The sequence below is a fragment of the Sinocyclocheilus rhinocerous genome, unplaced genomic scaffold (assembly GCF_001515625.1).
Source record: "Sinocyclocheilus rhinocerous isolate Xijiao unplaced genomic scaffold, SAMN03320098_v1.1 scaffold182, whole genome shotgun sequence".
Classification (NCBI taxonomy): domain Eukaryota; kingdom Metazoa; phylum Chordata; class Actinopteri; order Cypriniformes; family Cyprinidae; genus Sinocyclocheilus; species Sinocyclocheilus rhinocerous.
In genome coordinates, this window is record NW_015655576.1 from 473,376 (window position 1) to 492,573 (window position 19,198).

The following is a 19,198-nucleotide window of genomic DNA, read 5'->3' on the forward strand; positions in this document are numbered from 1 at the left end:
ATTTTTGTGGAAACCTTTGATGAATAGAAAGAACAGGATTTATTAGAAATAGAAATCTTTTGTAACATTATAAATGTCTTTACTGTCACTTTTAAACAATTTAATGTGTCTTTGCTGAATACATTTCTTTTACAGACATGAATCTTTTGAATAGTAGTGTATCTACAATGTGAAAACTAACAGAAAATACACTTGTATTAAAGGTACATTTGGTGAAAAGTCTTATTATCCAATGCAGTGTTGCTTCTCAATTTTTAAGATAATTTTGATCTTGAATTTTACATATCTTAACTAAATAAGCAAGTCAAAAAAGACTTTTCAAGTCATTTTTGCAGTGTAAACAAATGGCCTGCGGGGTGCAACCCAAAATGTCACCGTAACATATCATAAAACTGAAAAAATGGACTCACCCTGGGGAAAATGGGAGCTGAGCCATTTCCATTGGAGAGATCCGGAGAGCAGGCTGTGTTTCGGGAGGACGGGGACATGCTGAGGTCCACGGCGGGCGATGTGGGGGTCTCCGACTTGTCCTGCAGGATACCTGCTGACATACACACCTCTGTTTTATTCTCTGCGATTAAAGTGCTCTATATGTCTTACTGTACTGATTTGTTTACCTGTGTGTGGAGAGGCAGGAGACGCTGGAACGATGACGGCGGTCCCGTCGTCTGCCATCCGCAGCTGCCCCGCCCCCTTGCCGTGAATGGGAGAGGGAGTGAGAGTGGGCGGAGACCTGGTGCCTCTGTCCCGCCCACTGACCCGCCCCCTCGGCACCTTCAGGTCCAGTGGCTCGTCTAAGGACAGCATGACAGCATGCGGTCCGGAGCCTGCAACCTTCACAGACAGACACAGAGAGCATTTAGGTGAGGACATTGAAACTTTCACACAGGACAGTTGTTGCATAAGAGTAGTGAGCATTCATAACACCACCATGATTTTCATGCTGGAAAGATGAATCCAAAAGTAGCTCCCTTAGATGGACCAGAACTGTCCCATAATTTGATGCTTGTCATTCAAATGGAGAGGTGTGTTGTGGATTTTGGTGACAGTTGTAGGAGCATCTCTTTGCTGACAGAGACACATTTTTAAATGTAGTATGTTTCAGTGTATTTTAGTATTATTATTCTTTTTAGAATTTCACTTTAATTAAGGTTGAATTTTTAGTCATTTTAGCTGTGTTTTTCTCATTTGTATTATTTTTTAATATTACAATTTAGATTTGATTTTTTATTTCAGTTTTTATTTATTTCCCTTTTCCAGTAATTTTAGTCAAATTTTTTTCTTCCAAAATTAAACTTATTCCATTTAGTTTCCAAGCAACATTTGAAATGTTCATTTACTTTAAATTTTTCATCTATAATCCTGTTTTTATATCAGATATGAGCATTAAAAATAATAAACGTTAGGGATGAACTGAGGGAAAATTTGATATCAGTTTATTTAGAACAATATCTGCCAATTTTTAAAGTTTGGTGGTTCTGTTATTTTTCTAATAACTTTTAGATCACTTATAATTGATTACACAGCTTTGGAATAGTTTTTTATAGACATAATCATCTCTGAACATCGGCTGTTTTTAACCAGTTGTTCTGATGTAATGTAATATTTTTATTACTATTTTTAAAAAATGGTATGTGAAACTACACATTATGTACATATTTTCAAAAGTTTGAGAACATTGATACTTTTATTCAGCAAGGACACATTAAATTGATCTAAAGTGACAGTAAAGACATTTATAATCTCACAAAACATTTCTATTTCAAAATAATGTTGTTCATTTGAACTTTCTGTTTATCAAAGAATCCTGGGATGTATCTGAATGTATCCTCGTGTGTGATGGGAATGTATCAATTTCCACAAAAATATGAACAGCACAGCTGTTTTAAACATTGATAATAATCAGAAATGTTTCTCGAGCATCAAATCAGCATATTAGAGTGATTTCTGAAGGATCATGTGACACTGAAGACTGGAGTAATGATGCTGAAAATTCAGCTTTGCATCACAGAAATAAATGATTTTTTAAAATATATTCAAATAGAAAACAGTTATTTTAAATTGTAATAATATTTCCCAATTTTATTGTTTTTACTGTATTTTTGATCAATTAAATGCAGCCTTGGTGAGCATAAAAGACTTCTTTCAAAAACATTAAAAATGAGCATTAATGTTAATTATTAGTACGGCTGGAAACAAAGTTGTTTACGAGCTAGCAAGTTAATTCAGAGAGCGCTTTTGAGGTACTCTAGGTAGTTTGCTCTGTTACATGGAAGCAATTTGCATACTCTGCATAGTATGCATACTATATAATGCATAAAGTAGTATGACAGAATGCAGCTGCATACAGAAACACACACACACGCGAGCATTTAGATGCTGTTGTCCTGAATTTCATTAGACATTCATACTTAGCAAGAAAGTTTTTCTCCCTTTTCCTCATTGTCTTTTTAAACACCACACACACACACACTGTCAGCCCGATCTCACACAGTTGCTTCCCCTCATTCCCCCCGCCTCAAACGTGCACATACAGTCCTCACAATTACACCCATTACAGCTTCCACATTCCTGCCGACTGCATGCGAAAGACAACGTTCACAGAGCTCCACCTCAAACTAGTTTCACATCTCTGTTTGCGAGACATATATAAGCGCGTATGCATGCTTCCAGCCGCGCTGAATGGCTCTTTGAGAGGGTTTAGCTTGTGCCAACACCAGGAAGGTCAGCGAGGTGAAGGCAGAGGGTCACTGAGTTCAACAGCCCAGCCGACAGGGCCAATAATCGGCAGATAACTGCACACAGAGCTGCATTATCAAGCAGATCTGCGTCCTCGGCCCCCCCACTATGTCCTGAAATGATCTGTGTCCACTCGGAAAGTTCTCAAACGGTCCAATTTTTGGTCTTTGATGCCGTGCCATAGAAACAGACAGGCAGTTTTACAACAACTAGCAAGGATTGGTCAGAAGAATAAACAGGTTGCGTCACGGCAGGAGTTAATGTGCAATCCGTAGTATCTCCAGCCGTCTACTCGGTTTGGTGTGTAAGCGTCCCGTGTGGACTGAACCTGCGCTATCTCAGACCAGGGTGGGGTTAGAGACGTGATGTGTGTGGTATGTTAAGGGTTTAGTTAATGATTTTCACATAATTGTGTCTCAATACGGCGGATAAAGACTCATTGCTTTGTAACTCGACTCTATTATGTGGTCTGAGCTTCCAGTCAGAACCTAAAAACAGCATTCAAAGCCCATTTTACTTGCATAATACCACATATTTTTGAGTGAATATGGACATTTCACAAGAAAAACATGCCAGGAAGGACTTTATTTTATCTATTAGGTTTTGAAGCGTCACTTTTTCCAGGTGGTTGAACAATAGGAGGCAGTTGGGACGTCAGTCGAAAAGAAAACTCATTTCACATTTTGATTTAACATGAAAGTAAACACTCATTTCTTTTTGGAATAACATGCACTGATCAACTGTGAATAATAAAACCAGGAATGTTTATTAAAAAAAGTAAATAGGGTCAATTTTAGGGATGCACAACCCCATCGCTTATGAGCCAATATTACATTTTTATTTAATTTTATTTTATATTGAAATTTGTTTAGAAATTAATAAAATTGTAATTTTAGTAATTTTGTTTCTTTTTGTCATTTCTATTACTTTATAATACACACACACACACTATTAAATAAAACTATTTTTATAGTTTTAGTTTATTTAGTTTTGAAAATGAAAATAAGAAATATTAACTTGGCAACCAGCTCAAATCAAATAAGTTTCAGTGTTTTTGGTTTGTTTGTTTATTTATTTTGCATTTTTAAATTCAGTTAATGTTTATTTTATTGGAAGTAATTTATTTTGTAATAGTTTTAGAAAGCGATAATAACCCTGCTGCCTATTTATATTACGTTTTCCATCATCTAACACTTGAAGTTAAAACGCTAGTAATTTAATAACACTGTTATTTATAAACTTTAGCAGATCTCAAAATGAATATTTAACTTTCATACTTTCAATTATAATATTGTGATGTCTAAATTCTCTTGTGGCATTTAAAACTTGGTTTTATTTAATTGTATTTATTAAAAATGATTGTTTTATTTTTAACACAAAGTGTTATAGAATTTTAATATTAGCCATTTGATGGTTATAGGCCATAACATCAAAATAATTATGCCTATGAGCCAGAATTTTAAAATCAGTGAATTTTATAGTTAGTTTTGATATCTGTTGTACACATTAAGCTCTTGTTCTATAGAAAACCATTGATGTTCTTGTGCTTTAATCTCAAAAGAACCATATAGCAACCCTATAGAGTGCTGCAAAGGACCTTTACTGAGTGTTTTGAAGATTGCAGTAATATTAGTCAAGGGCTGTAAGTTTCTTGTGATGAAGACGAGGGAGCTCAGCCCTGGTCCTGCTTATCTGCCTTCCTGCTGTGCAGTTTACTGCTAACACACTTGCCTGTAATTTGCCAGTGAACTCAAAGACCTTGATTAGCTGCTTCAGGTGTGTTTGATTAAAGTTGGACCTAAGCTCCGTCAGAAGGTAAGACCTCCAGGGAGTTTGGAAATCATATTTATAATGTGTGCTCAAGTCATTTTGGTCAGTCTGATATAAACACATTGGCCAATTTAACATTTCTCTCATATAAAATGCTTCTGTGCTGCCACAGTGAAGGATGGGAAAACGTGGTTGTGCAAACCTGTTGTCTCACAAATGCGGCTAAATGAATGTGCACAAACTCAATCGAATAGAGTTAAGATTCACAATGAAATCTTATGATCAATACCAATTACAGTAGCTTCCGCCATCAGCCCTGAGCTCCCACATGCTTTGTCGGGAAAGCCAGAAGTTTCCATAACAAAAGAGCTCCTGGCGCTGGTTACGGCTCCATGTGTAAACCATTACTAGTCCATGCCTAATGCCAGCTGCAATAAATCATCTCTTCCTTATTTCAATTAGCCCCCCCAAACGGTCCACATCTGACCCCCCTCACATTTCCGAGAGTCTGTTCAGGAACGGTATGATCCAGCTGGTTTGAGGAGAAGATCCGGGTTTGTTTTTTTTGCTGAAAGGTAGCGATTAATAAAAGGCTCAGCGGTAAGAAGCAGGTCAGGGTCGTGTGTTATTTGACAGGATACAGATTTATAGTGCAAGACAGTCATACAGCTTCATATATACCTGGATCAGCCACATCCTATCTGGGGTTAAAGATCATCCATAATGCTACACAGATGCAATCCTTTATATGAATAAGAAGGAACTTGACATGGTAATATAATATAACATTGAGGAAAAAAAAACATTTCATTAGACGTGTTTTTTGAGACACAAATACAAGAAAAGTAGAATTTCTTTCAACCTGCATAAAAAAAAACTTTTACCTTTTGATTATTATATTTAATTATTAATTATTTAGCCATTTGTCGACCTTATGCTATTGCTTTTCTCACCACTGTTATTTATTGTTTGTATTTGTGCCGTTCTTAACTAAGTCTAGTATTAGTTTCAGCTGTGGTATCGAAATTGAAATCAAGAGTTATGACATTTCACTGTTATTAAAATTGTATATCATAGTAGCCTTATTTCCAGCAAAATACAGTTGATATATATCATCAGATATGTCATATCACCCACACCTAATTGTTAAATAATTGTGTTTGCGGTATTGATTAAAATAATTATGATTTTTGCCATTATCGAGCAACCTTAGTAACCTTAGACAAATTTAGTGGCAATATTTTGCCAGTTTTTAACTTGTTTAAAACATGGGGGGGGGACTGCAGTAAAACTAAATACATAACGGGTGTTTATATATTTTATTTTAACATTTTAAAATAGTTTATTAAGAACAGGATGTTTTGTAGTGTGAGGTATATAGGTTACGTACTGAGATTTGTCAGTAATATTTTTTTAATGTTTTTGAAAGAAGTCTTTTATGTTCAACTTCATGCATGTGTCGTGATATTCTCGTAAATGGCGATGGAGACTGACGCGGAAGAGAATTGTTGAATAGTCTTTTCTTTTTTTTTCTTTGCGCACAAAAAGCATTCTCACAGCTTCGTAAAATTACGGTTAAACCACTGATGTCACAAGGACTATTTTATCGATGTCCTTACTACCTTTCTGGGCCTTGACCGTGGTAGTTACCTTGCTGTCTATGCAGGGTCAGAAAGCTCTCGGGTTTCACCAAAAATATATTAATTTGTGTTCTGAAGATGAACGAAGGTCTTTGGAACGACATGCGGGTGAGTAATTAATGACAGAATTTTCATTTTTGACTGAACTATCCCTTTAATGACCCCAAACTTTTGAATGGTATGCATGTTCACAAGATGATTTCTCTATCAGGATGCAGAGTTCACTTCACGTTAAGTGTCATATAAAGCCATAAACAGCAAAGTAATGATTACAGATGCCGATCCAGATGTCTGTATTTGCCTTGATAAGAATTTATTGGCTATATTAAAAGACATCTCGCATTATATAAGGAATTAACTCATTTCAACTGGCAAAACACACTCATTTTAGTGAAGACTATTATTAAGATGTCATGATCTTTCTTCTCAATTTCTCTCTTGCAGTGCATTTGTGGCGACTGGAGAAGGTAAATATTAGCCTCAGACGCTACGTGGGCTGCGCTATATCGTTCAAGCTTAATACATCGCAGGTTTTGTTATGTCTACCTCATATTTAAACACTGCATTTGTTTGTTCACCTCAGAAAACCTCTAAAAGAACTCATCGGTTTGTGTCGCAGGGAGTTCTTTCGCACCGTGGAGGTGCTGGGCTGAGACGGAGCCAAGCGGTAGCACTCGAATGTGAAGTTTTGGGAGAAGGTGTTGCTCTGCCCCATGCAGACATCCTCACCCCACCGTGGGCTTGGCAGGGCATTAAAAGGCAGCATTGTCTATGTCCCACCACCCCCTCGCTCCTCTCCCCTGTAGAGTAAACATGGGCCGCAGCAGCTGAAGGAGAGCGTTTGGAACGGGACGCTGGTGTCCACATGGTGCGCCGCTGAATGAAATGTTTGTGCCTCCACTGTGACCCCGGCGGCCAGACCCCCTCACCCTCCTCGCCCCCCTGCGGAAGTCACCAAATCTGCCATTTCCTGGGTAGAGGCGATGTGGGCAAAGAATGGGGTCAGGATAAGGCAGGGTCAACGGGAGGGTATGAGTTTCACCGGCCCTGTGAGGTCAAACTTCTGAGCTGATCCTAATTAACCCACGATTTCAGAACATGCTCAGCGTGATCTATTTCTGCTTTCAGGTCATGTTGAATGATCGTTTTTGTGAGTTGAGGGCACATGAACGCCATTACAACTAAATTACCAGTGGGAACTTTTGTGTTAGAAGCTTTCATTGTGAAAATGCAGTTCATCTTAGTGTTGTTTATGAAAGCTTGTTTCTACCACGGGATGAAAAAATAAAAAAGGTAATTGTGACTTTTTATCTCACAATTTTTTTTTAATAAACTTACAATTGCAAGTTTATTGCTCATAATTCTGCATTTATGTCTTGCAATTCTGAGTTTATATAAAAGTCTTAATTTTGCGATGTAAACTCGAGGAAAATGGTGAGGAAAAAAGTCTGAATTGTAAAGTACCTTTTTATATCTCATGGCATAAACAAGCTTCCATAGTTACTGTTAATTACAACTACAAATTTTTTTTTTTTATTAATTAAAATAAAGCTTAAATAAAATATAAATATTAGATGAAAAAAATGTAACTTAAAAACCTAAAATTAGATATATTGCCTTCACAGCTAACTGAAATAAATAAGTTTAAGTACTAAAATTACTAAAACTTAAATATAAATTAAACCTAAATAGAATTTAGAAAATTAAAAGGACAAAACCACTTAACAAATACTAAATATAACTTAAATATAAGCTAAAGCTAAATAGAAATATATATATATAAACTATTAAAAAAGACAAAAAAAAGAAAATATTAGTTAAAAATGTAAATTACAAATGTTTCCTTGGCAACTAACTGAAATAAGTTTAAGTGCTAAAATTACTAAAACTAAAATGTAAATATAAATTAAGCCTAAATAGAAATAATAAGACAAAGACTAATGAAAATGACAAAAGCACAGAACAAAATTACTGACACTTACACTTAAATATAAATTAAAGCTAAATGGAAATATTAGTTGAAAAACAAACTTAAATGAAAATTAAAAATGTTTCCTTGGCAACTACCTGAAATAAGTTTACTAAAATTAAAACTTAAATATAAATGAAACCTACATAGAAATATAAAAAAAAAATACCAAATAGAAATGACAAAAGCACATAAAAATGACTAAAACTTTGAAATTTCAATAAAATATAAAAAATAATAGCTATTTCAACGGTATATAAATAATACTAAAATAACACTGATTGAGCTTGTTATGCATTGTGATACAGTGATGAGGTGATAAGCTGACGTAACCAAACAACATTTCCCATCATTCCCTGCGCCTGCAAAATCTGGATTAAAAATAATGCACCAATTGTGCACTAAATGCTTACCCTTTGCGTTTTGTTTTGTTGCATTGGTGCTAAAAAGCTTTAAAAATTGGGGAGGAAAAAAAAAAGCCGTACATCATGCTGTAATTGCAATTTTGAACTTTGAGTATGAGCTTCCCAGGAGGACTTGAGTCTGGGTGATGGCGGCTGGTGTGTGATTGTGTGTTTTATGAGCCAGCTGTTGGGTGTTAGTGTGTAGCGCATGTGTTTTTGAGTGTGAGTTCCTTTGTGCTGAATTGTGAGTGTAACTCTATATTCCCAGCGCTCTGGCCCTGGGAGGTCGTCTGCAGGAGGGCTCTTTACCCCTACAAACACACACAAACCAGATTGGACTCATATCCCGACATCCAAAAACCTTGACTGAGGTTTGTAACATCACAAATACATTTAGAAACGTCTTTGAGATGCGTTCTCTCATCACTGCCACACCAATGTTGGAAGGAAAACGGACCTGCAGGTGTTCAAGGACTCCGCTTCACCCTCCCTCAGATATATTGTGCATAAAGAAAGCATCGTCTTTTATGTGTTTGTGGTATTAATGCATTTCAAACGCTGCCAAAAAATGGCATTTGCTGAAATGTGGTTCTCAAACATTAGCGTCGTATTAGACGTGTAAAGAAGGTTGGTTTTGCTGTCTTAGCACCACAATTAACCTGCTAGCCATAGCTAAAAGAGACTGCACTTTCCCGCTTGAAAAAAAGTTGATCTTCTGATGTGCAAATTCAAAATTAATTGATTTAACCTTAAAGGTGCAGTATGTAATATTGACAGCTAGCGGTTGAAATGGAAACTGCAGTCCAAATTCAAAATATTGGAAAGAGTTGTTTCTCTCGACCCCTCTTCCCAGTAGCCCCTCACTGCAGAACAAAGATCCAGGGGGCGGGGTTGGATCCACATCTAGGGGGTGGAGATGGTAGGTTTAGGGGTGGAGATGGGTGGGTTTAGGGATCAGGGGGTGTATGTAAGTTGGGAGGAGTTGGATCTGGATCCAACCTCGCCCCCTGGATCTTGTGTTCTGCAGTGAGGACCATCTCCCTCTTCCTCAGACTCGACGCTCACGTGGGTTGCCAGATTGAGGACATGCAACAGTAGCCTAACAATCGCAACTGACAATGGAAGGCGAAGAGCCTTATACTGTAAGTTGATGAGTTGATTTATCTGTGTTTTAATATATCTCGGTTTATAGATCTTTTTAGATGAATGCCGAGGCTTTTTGGATCGGGTAGAATCTGAGATCTCTGACCCAGTTCATTTGCTGGTTTCCATGGCTGGTGTTTTCCACCAACTGGCAACCCGGGGTGTCGAAATACTATTGAGTAAATTGGCAGTGGGCGAAATCACACACACAAAAACAGACATTCCAATACGGAACACACATTTCAAAGTAGAATAACTGATTGTAACATTGTCTTGCGGAGATACAATGTAAATTTGCATGTTTTCTAAATATCTGCAAACATATTGTGGTATATTTCATATTGGTAATAGCACAACACAACAGGACAAAATATATCAGTAAACACCCTAATATGACATGCAGAATAAGCATGCACTTAATAATGACATGCACTGTTTGATCATTTTTTATGCTTTAGTACAGTCATATTGGTAATAGCACAACACAACAGGACAAAATATATCAGTAAACACCCTAATATGACATGCAGAATAAGCATGCACTTAATAATGACATGCACTGTTTGATCATTTAAATTTAAGGAAGAACTCTTAAATTCCCATGCAGCAACTGAATTATTCTATGTGTAATTTAGTGGAAAAGTGTCTGGATTGGACTGTATTCACAAGGCTACCCACACACTAATTCCATGTCTGCATTGGCATTAGTACCGCTGCATTTTGGCTGGATTTAATGAGCATGTGGCCAGCTGGTTGAAATGTTGGTTGTAAATGCAGGCGGTCAGCTGGTCATGTTTTTTTAGTCATCTCTATGTGTCCGCAATCATGAGCTCACCATGAGTGTTCATGGGAGACCACCTGCAGGTGATGAAACCTGCTGAAATTCTACACCGCTGCTAAAAAAACACACACTCTTCACCAGAAACAAGAGGGTTTTTTTCCTCAGAGATGTCCCGCACCTGAAGGGCTGTGTCTGGACCTGCTAGATGGTCTGGTTTGGGGGTTTAGTGTGGCCATTAACAGAGCTCAAACAAACTGCCATTTGTTTTTGCAGATTTTTAGATTCTGAGGCTACATATAATTCATTATTTAAAAGCAAATGTCTATACTCTTAATACCCTTAGAGCCCGATGCCAAGGGAGACTCTTTTTAAATACTCAAGATTTTGCCATAGACTTTAGGAAATAGTTCCTCCAAAAATGACAATTATTTAATAATTTATTCATTTTCATGTTATTCCAAAGCTGTGTGGTGTGTTTTTTCATTTTTACTTACATTTTTGGGTGAACTATTCCTTAAGTCTATTGCAAAATCTTAAAAAAATTAAAAACAGTCTGCTTTTGACAACACATGGCATTGTGTCTCGTAACTGAATGCATTGCACCACTTTAAATGTACCAAATTGCAAAACAGATTTGAGAGACACTTTGGACACTGAAGTTTATCTGTGAACGACAACTTGGGACTTTTATTTTGCTTTGTTTGTCCTTTTAGAAGCTCAGCTCACTATATACTTTTGTTATGTGGGGGAAAAAAATCTGTCAACATTCAAAATTTCTTCTTTTGTGTTCTACAGAAGAACAGTTTGGCCAGACAGGAGGCTGAATAAATGTACTTTTCAACATTAGTTTAAAAAAATAATAATCTTCCAGAAATGGTTATAGAATATGTTGCTATAGAAGAAATTTCAAATTCATTCATCCTTTAAAATACCCTCTGTATCTGAGCATCATCTTTTCCGCTAATGCATAATACCAAGAACCTATAATGTATACTAAATAATGTATTGATACCTTTTTTCGTCTCCAATATAGCAACTTAAGAATACAGAAAAATATGACTTACGTAACCCTGCATCTTAAAAGCAAAGGTTCCAATTAGAACAACTGAACATCCCAATGGCATTGAAGTGTATTTAAAAAACAAAAGTTCTCCAAAGAACTTTTATTCTCTAGATCTTTGGAAACAGTCTTTGTTCTGGTGCTTTAAAGGGGTCATCGGATGCTACATGGACTTTTACAAGTTGTTTGAACTGAACTGTGTGGTGGCAGTGTGTGTACACAACCACCCAATAATGATAAAAGTCCACCCAGTGGTTTTTATTTTATCTACTAAAATCTTTACCCCTTTCTCAAATCGAGCCGATCTCAGATGCCTGTCTGTGTGATGTCACACAGACAGGCCCCTCCCACGATAGTTTGATTGACAGTAGCGTTTCAGCACAGACTGGACTGGTGTCTTACCTTAGACCCGCCCTGAGTGAGCTGTCATCAGTCCGCCATTGTTTCACCGCCGGAGCAGATGTAGACGAGAATGACTCCTAAGCGATTGAGGTCTTCTGTTGTTGGATGTAATAATGAACATAGCAGTCGTCATTTACTCCCGACATCTGAGCCGCTGAACTCGCAGTGAATTACGTTTGTTTTTGAAGAGAATGCGCCCCCGATCTACCTAAATGTGTCTATGTTCGCGTGAATCATTCGTGATCCAGCTTCCAGCAGGAAAATGCTACAAAACGGCTTGCTCTGGAAAGAGCTGTTTTTGACAGGGTAAAAAAGGGGTTTTTTACACTACCATTGAGAAATTTTAACCAAACTATGTTGCAGACTTTTCATTAAGACCCTAAAGAATTATATCAACTTGTGGAAAATGGGCATCCGATGACCCCTTTAAATAACCCAGAAACCAAATCACTGATCTGAAGAACCTATAATGAAACAAAAAGAACCATTCATGAACTTATACAGCCAAAAAGGTGTTGCGAAGAACCCTTGAGGAATCTCTAAGAGGTTTTATCGCTTTAACCATATTTCTCTCTCTCTCTCTCTCCTTTCCTGACCTTCCCAGCGGCAGACTGACCCCACCTCTACTGACGCGCACACACCCAAACCATAGTACGCGTCCACCCCTCCTCCCCTGGCACACACACATAACACACAGTCCCAAAGCTGAGAGATTTTTTCCTGCCGCCCCTCCACCTTCAGCCAGCCACCTTCTCAGACAGGAAACCTCAGTTTCCACTCCGCCTCCACAGGGCCCCTCTCTCTCTCTCTCTCTCTCTCTCTCCATCTCCCTCCTTGGATTTTCATCTCCTACCCCTGCTGTTTTCCCATCATCTCTCTCCCTCCCTGAAAGTGTTTCTTTCTCCGTACAGTTCACAGGGTGCACAAACGGATGGCCCCTTTCTCTCCCCACCTCCTTATTTTCGCGAAACACTGCAATCGATCTGTTTCCCTCAAAGGAGCTCCTGCTAATGGAGCCTGAAATCTGTTGTGTGTGCAACTTTTTCATTTCAAGCTCTCCGCAGAGTCTTCCTGTAAAAAATGCTTTGAGAAACTTACGCAACGTTATGTAATTACCCAAAACGGAGCAGGAGGGAGAAACCGAGAATGGATGAAGGAAGGAAAAATGGTGATGAGAGAGCCACATGAATAGTGGAAGGATCTGAGGCGAGCGTCAGCGGGGGCTACGCGCGAAGAGCTGCCAAGCAGCGAAAGTGGTCCAATTTCTAAAAAAGTGTGAGAGAAAGGGAAAAAAGGAGGAGAAGAGAAAAGAAAGATGCAAAATAGAGCGAAATGCTCTGTTCCTAAACCTAGTGAGCTGCCTTGCTGTCTATTCCCTACACGGGCAGCTGCCTTCTAAGAAAGCATCCTTAGTGAAGCATAAATAAATGATTAAGAACACAGACAGCTACTCTAAATAGTGCTCCTCATGCAAAGCATTCAAGAGACTCAATTTACATAGGATTCCAATAGTTTAAAGTTAGGATATTGCTTAGCTAACCATGCAGTGTAGCTACTCTAGAAGAAATAAAAAGGACCAAGCAGGCTAAAGTGAAGCAAAATATCATAAATGACTGTTTAAGAACATGGGAAGCAACTCTGTTTAATGCTCCTCATACAAAGTACGTAAGAGATTCGATTTATAGTTGATTCACGTTAATGTTAGCATGTTGCTAAGCTAACCATGTGGTACTCAAAAATACATTAAAAAAACAGCTTTTAGTGAAGAAAATATAATAAACAACTGATTGGGATGCAACTCTAAATAATGCTTCTTATGAAAAGTACTCAAGAGGCACAATTTACAATTGATTCAGTTAAATGTTAGCATGTTGCTAAGCTAACCATGTAATACTCTAAAAGAAATACAAAAAATAAGCATTAATAACCAGGCTAAAGTGATGCAACATATAATAAATAACTGATTTAGAACATGGGAAGCAGCTCCGTATAACACTGCTTATGCAAAGTACTCAAGAGACTCAATTGATTCAGTTAAATGTTAGCATGTTGCTAAGCTAACCATGCAATACTCTACAAAGACAAAAAAACAAGAACAACTTTAACCAGGCTGAAGCAATTTTCTGGTCATTAAACCTGGCCAATTTGGTGTTCAGTTAGTTTAAATGGTCTTCCTGCCTGACCAGCTAACAAGTTACCAGTTTAACCAGTGGAAACTAGCTTGGTGGCTCGCTAAGACCAACAAAACCACTTAAGGCTGATGGAAGTTTTTTTTTGTTTTGTTTTGTTTTTTCAACAGGACACACAAATAATATTGGGAAAAGTAGTCTGTTATTATTGAGACTGTACTATTTACTGTCCGAACCAAGTGTTCATACAGGACAGCTAGGTAGACGGAGAGTGTTAGCAAGCTAATGCTATAAACTACTGATCTTTAATAATACATATCATACATGAATACTGAGTAAATTAATGCATTCTGAATAATCTATTATTAGCAATACTTTTGCTAATAATATTTCAGTATTAAATGAAGTAAATTTAGTGTATAAACAGAGCTTGCTGCAATGCATTCCGGGATTGCCTTATATACAAAGGACGCATACAATACAGCCTTAGAATTTGTTCAAAATGAGCCATCTTATAAGGCAGCATAATATTGCCTATATTTTGGAACAGCCCTCACATTAAGAAGCATACACGATGCCTTGAATGCTGTCTAAGTAGGGAGCTCATTAGGTTTTGGAATGGAGTTCAACAGAGCGGGAGGGAAGCGGGCGAGGTGAAGGACTGCAATAGAAAGCTGCTTGCCAGCCTACGGATGGCTCTCAGCCAGAAATCTCAGACACTAAGGAATTCCTCGCAGAGGGTTGGAAAAGAGAGCAGGAGGGAGGGAAAGACAGAGAGAACTGCATGTGGGAAGAGAGCGCGACCTGGGAAAGACCCAAAAGGACCAAAAAAGAAGCAATTAAACACCGCTTATGTCAGTCTGTCAGCAGGAGGACTCAAGACGTGTGAGGAGCAGGCACAGAATAAGACAGACGCTGACTGTTTTACTCTCTGGATTTATCGTTCCTGCAGTAAACAGCGCCGAGGGTGGGATTACGAAACGCAAGCTGACCTGACTTGACTCGGGGTCTGAGCTCAGGGCTGGATGAAGGTTCACGCTTGGGGTTTTTATGTCTGTCACAAGATGCAACAGCTCTGCTACATGCTGTTCTTTATTATGGTCTGCCCTACCATTTTCCCCCCCATCGGGAACAGTCACAGATGTAAAAGAAAACACTTTGTCCCCTAAGCTCATAAAATGTTTCAAACCAGCTGTACACTTGAAGTAATAACACAAATCTTGACCCAACAACTCCAGAAAGTGGATATGCATATGCATTTTCAAGCATTTTTACATTGTATCAAGCAAGGTTTAATGTTTTGTACGGATATGAATCAGTATTTGGTGACAGATTGGATATATGCCGTGTATTTGTGGAACGTCTGATGTGTTTTCAGGGTTTTTTTTTTTTTTTCATACATTGTGTGAGGGCATGTAGAATTAAGGAAACAGGAGGGTTCAGATCTTTGGCAGAAGAAGCGTAAACGCCTTCCAAGCAGCAGGGAACTTTTATATTAGACTCTCATAGCTGAGTTCTGACATTTAACCCTATGTGTGTGTGAATTGTAACTCGGTTAGTCTCTCACATACTGTATTGGTCTTCATCAAAATGATGGCAAAAGGTCAGCAAAATATATTTGACTTTTTTATGTCTTCAAATTTATAATTTTTAATTAATGAAATATTTTGCCTAACTTTCCAGTTAAAAATCCTTTACACAACATGAGCTTACTTGACTTCATAAGATATTAAGAGTTATTTATAGAGAATTTATTTGTATCTTATATGATAAGTGTATTTTGTCTTGCAAAATATGTCTTACAATCCATGAAAAATGTCTTATTATCCTGTGCTGTGTTATTATCTGGAAGCAGGTTTTATTAACTAAAATAAAAAAAAACTTAAAAGCTAGCTATTAAGTAATTTGTATTATATTAATTTAAATAATCAGTGTATTATATTAATTTAAATAATCAAAAAATATTATTTATTTATTATATTAATATTCATTTATTTAATATTATTACATTTATTTTATTCATTTTATTTCTACAAAGTCTCTTTGGTGGCCATCTAACACAACCAGAAAACTATTTTTTAAATTATTTTATTTTAACAAGTGATATGATTTTTTTATGAATTTTACTGCCTCTGATTACAATTTTTTCTACTTTCTTCTTACTTTAAGTGGGGTTTGTAGTCAAGAAGGGGGCTCCCCTAAAAATTGCATAACATAAATAAAAAACAAAAAAGAAAAGTAGAGAAGAAATGCATAATTTATAAAACAATATATGTTCACTTGCATGACAAATCAGGAAGGACGTGTTTATGAATGCAAACTTTCTTTATATCTTATCCTATTTCACGATAGCTCTTTAAACATCACCGCTTTCAATTAACATTGCACAGTTATGTGATTTGTTATGGCCAGAGAACATAAAGCTCATCAGAGGAACACGCAATCAATGCACCTTGGCAAGAGAGATGAGATTTCATCAGAGCATGCTGTGCAAATGTAACAATTCTGTAGCTCACTGCATGATTGCCTTATTAGCTAAGATACAGTGCACCACATACACCTGATACTGGGGCTGCTTGAACTGAAATCAGTGGACTAGCAAACGCACAAAGCCAAGAGCCAAGGTTGATACTAAATAGCCAGTGAAATTAAAAGGAAGAGGATTGAATAAGCTATACAGATGAATCACTTTCTGGCAACTGATCGCAGCATCAATGGGCTTTATTAGCGGAGTGTTAAATAAAAAATTGAATTAAAAAACTGCAACATTCTTTGTTGTTTTTCATTATGTTTTGCAAATCCATGCATTCGCTACTGATGTATAAATAGTAAAGCTGCATTCTCCCAGTCACACATTTTGGTATCATTTATATAAGATTTTTGGTCTTGTTAATATTTTTTGAATTGGATTTTATTTGTATATTTTCTGTTTTTATTTTAATTTTAGTTACATTTTTTTATTTTATTATTCTTTTTTATGTAGCTTTTATATATTTTTTTGTTTTAGTTGATTTATTTTTTGTTATTTTAGTACTTCAATTTAAAACAAACGAAAATGAGAAATGTTGCCTTAGCAACTAGCTGAAATTAAATAAAAATGAAATACTACAATAATAATGATGATGATAATAATAATAATAAATACAAATAAAATAAATATTATAAATATCCTTAATAATAATATATAAATAAGTATAATACATATTTATTAAATAAATAAAAAAATAAAAATGAAAAAGTACTTTTTTTTATATTTTATTTCGTTTCTGGTAATGTTTATTTTATATATAAAAAAAATATTTTTATTTTTTTACAATTTTAGTTTAAGTTAACAATAATAACCCTGGTGTAATGCATATCACTAATATACTCTTTTACTTTTTATAAAAATTTTGAATTAGATTTTATTTCTATATTTTCTATTTTCATACTTTTTTAATTTTGTTGTTTGTGTTTAGTTTGTATTAGCTTTTGTTTTAAAAGATGTTTTTAAGTTTTTTTTATATTTTTAATGTTTTTATTAAGTTTTTAGTTTTTTTGGTTTTAAAGGAGACATATTATGCCCCTTTTTACAATATGTAATATATGTCTCTGGTGTCCCCAGAATGTAACTGTGAAGTTTCAGCTCAAAATACTCCACAGATCATTTATTATATCATTTTGAAAATGCCTATTTTGAGTGGAAGCAGAAACACGCTGTTTTTCGGGCCTGTCTCTTTAAATGCAAATGAGCTGCCGCTCCCCGCCCCCTTTTCCAGAACAGAGCTGCGCCATTACAGCTCGTACCTGCAGATGCACCGGGGACCTGATTATAGCACTTAAAACCTGGTAAAATCAGATTTTCATGATATGTCACCTTTAAGGAAAATGAGAAATGTTGCTGAAATAAAAAATTAAATTACTAAATAAAAATGAAATCATAATTTAAGTCATTTATATTTTATTTTATTTCTGTTCTTATTTATTTTATTTAATGAAATTTTAAATAAAAAGTTTTAGTTAACTACAATAAAACCTGGTGTAATGCATTTCTCATAGCTGCTTTTTTCTGAATTGCCTTCGGAGAGCAGCTCACAATCTTTATGTCTTTTGCAGACAAGAGTCGCTCTGTTCGTGAAAACTTTTGGTAGTATATCCAAAGTGACAAATACTCAATGGCATGTAAAGCTTTGTGAATGTGAAAGAAACCTGCAGTATAGGGGACGAAATCCAACTTGGGTTTTTGAGTGTGAGAACAGCTTAAGTCTCTAGTTTCTCTCTCCGCTTATGTAATAAACCAAAAGCATCTATCAGAGTAATGGGCTTGCTTTACGCCAAAGATATTAAGCTTCGCCACTACAATCTCTCAGGCAATTTGTCTAAATGGGCATTGGTCAGCCCCTGACTTGTGTTTTTTCCAACTCTGTATCATTTGGGTCTGTTTCTCTCTCTCTCGATCGGTTTTGATTCCCGCCGCCTCCAGCCACAAACAGTGATGCAATCGACAGACTCCTGCGTGCAATAACAGGGCCTGGAGAGCGCTAGCGGGGCAGGGCGCTCCACATTTCTCTCGCTGTCTGAAATGAATAAAAAGAGAGCACGCAAGAGTAGGAAAAAGAAAAGCAGAGGTCTGGGATGGTGAGAGCCAGACAGAAAAGAGACATCTCACATTAAGAGCTCATTGTTTGGATGTGGTTGGGCATTCTTGGCTAATTTGTGCTTTTAGGAAATAAGCGGATGGTTTTCAGTGTTTAAGCATGAGGGTGGCGTATTGTCAGTGTTTTCGCTTTTCTTCAAAGGTTGATTTAATATTAAGGCATCTTCTAAATAGACAGGAATGTAATCTTGGAGAAGTGGGAAGAACAAATGAAACAAGATCCATCCCTGACTAAAACGCTCTCCAGAAAATCTATATCCTTGTCTTCAGTGAGCTTTACTTTAACGTTAGTTTAGAGTAAATGTCCACAATGACCCTCAAAGCTTCTTCAGTCCTGGGCTCCATTGCAATGCTATTTTAGTCTTATTTATATCATAGTTTGTATTAATATTTTGAATTAGCTTTTATTTTTATTTTCAGTTTTCTTTTTACACATGGATGTTCCTGTGGCTCAGTGGTAGAGCATTAACTGGTAGAGCTCAGTTAGCAGCGCACACCAAATCAGCATATTACAATGATTTCTAA

At 36.6% G+C, this 19,198-nt stretch overlaps 1 protein-coding gene across 2 annotated transcripts in view; it reads right to left on the reverse strand.

The window, feature by feature from the left end:
• The window catches only part of LOC107718561 (zinc finger protein GLIS2-like), a 44,952-nt gene that overhangs the window by 12,466 nt on the left and 13,288 nt on the right, over nt 1–19,198 (reverse strand). Inside the window, exons 2-3 of one of the 2 annotated variants that reach the window (XM_016525677.1) lie at nt 618–834; nt 411–541 (exon numbers count right to left, since the gene is read on the reverse strand). In XM_016525677.1, the coding sequence (XP_016381163.1) occupies nt 411–541; nt 618–807 (321 nt within the window). In that variant the 5' untranslated portion in view covers nt 808–834. Of the gene's footprint in view, nt 1–410; nt 545–617; nt 835–19,198 lie in introns of both variants that reach the window. The other variant, XM_016525676.1, reaches the window with a different exon arrangement.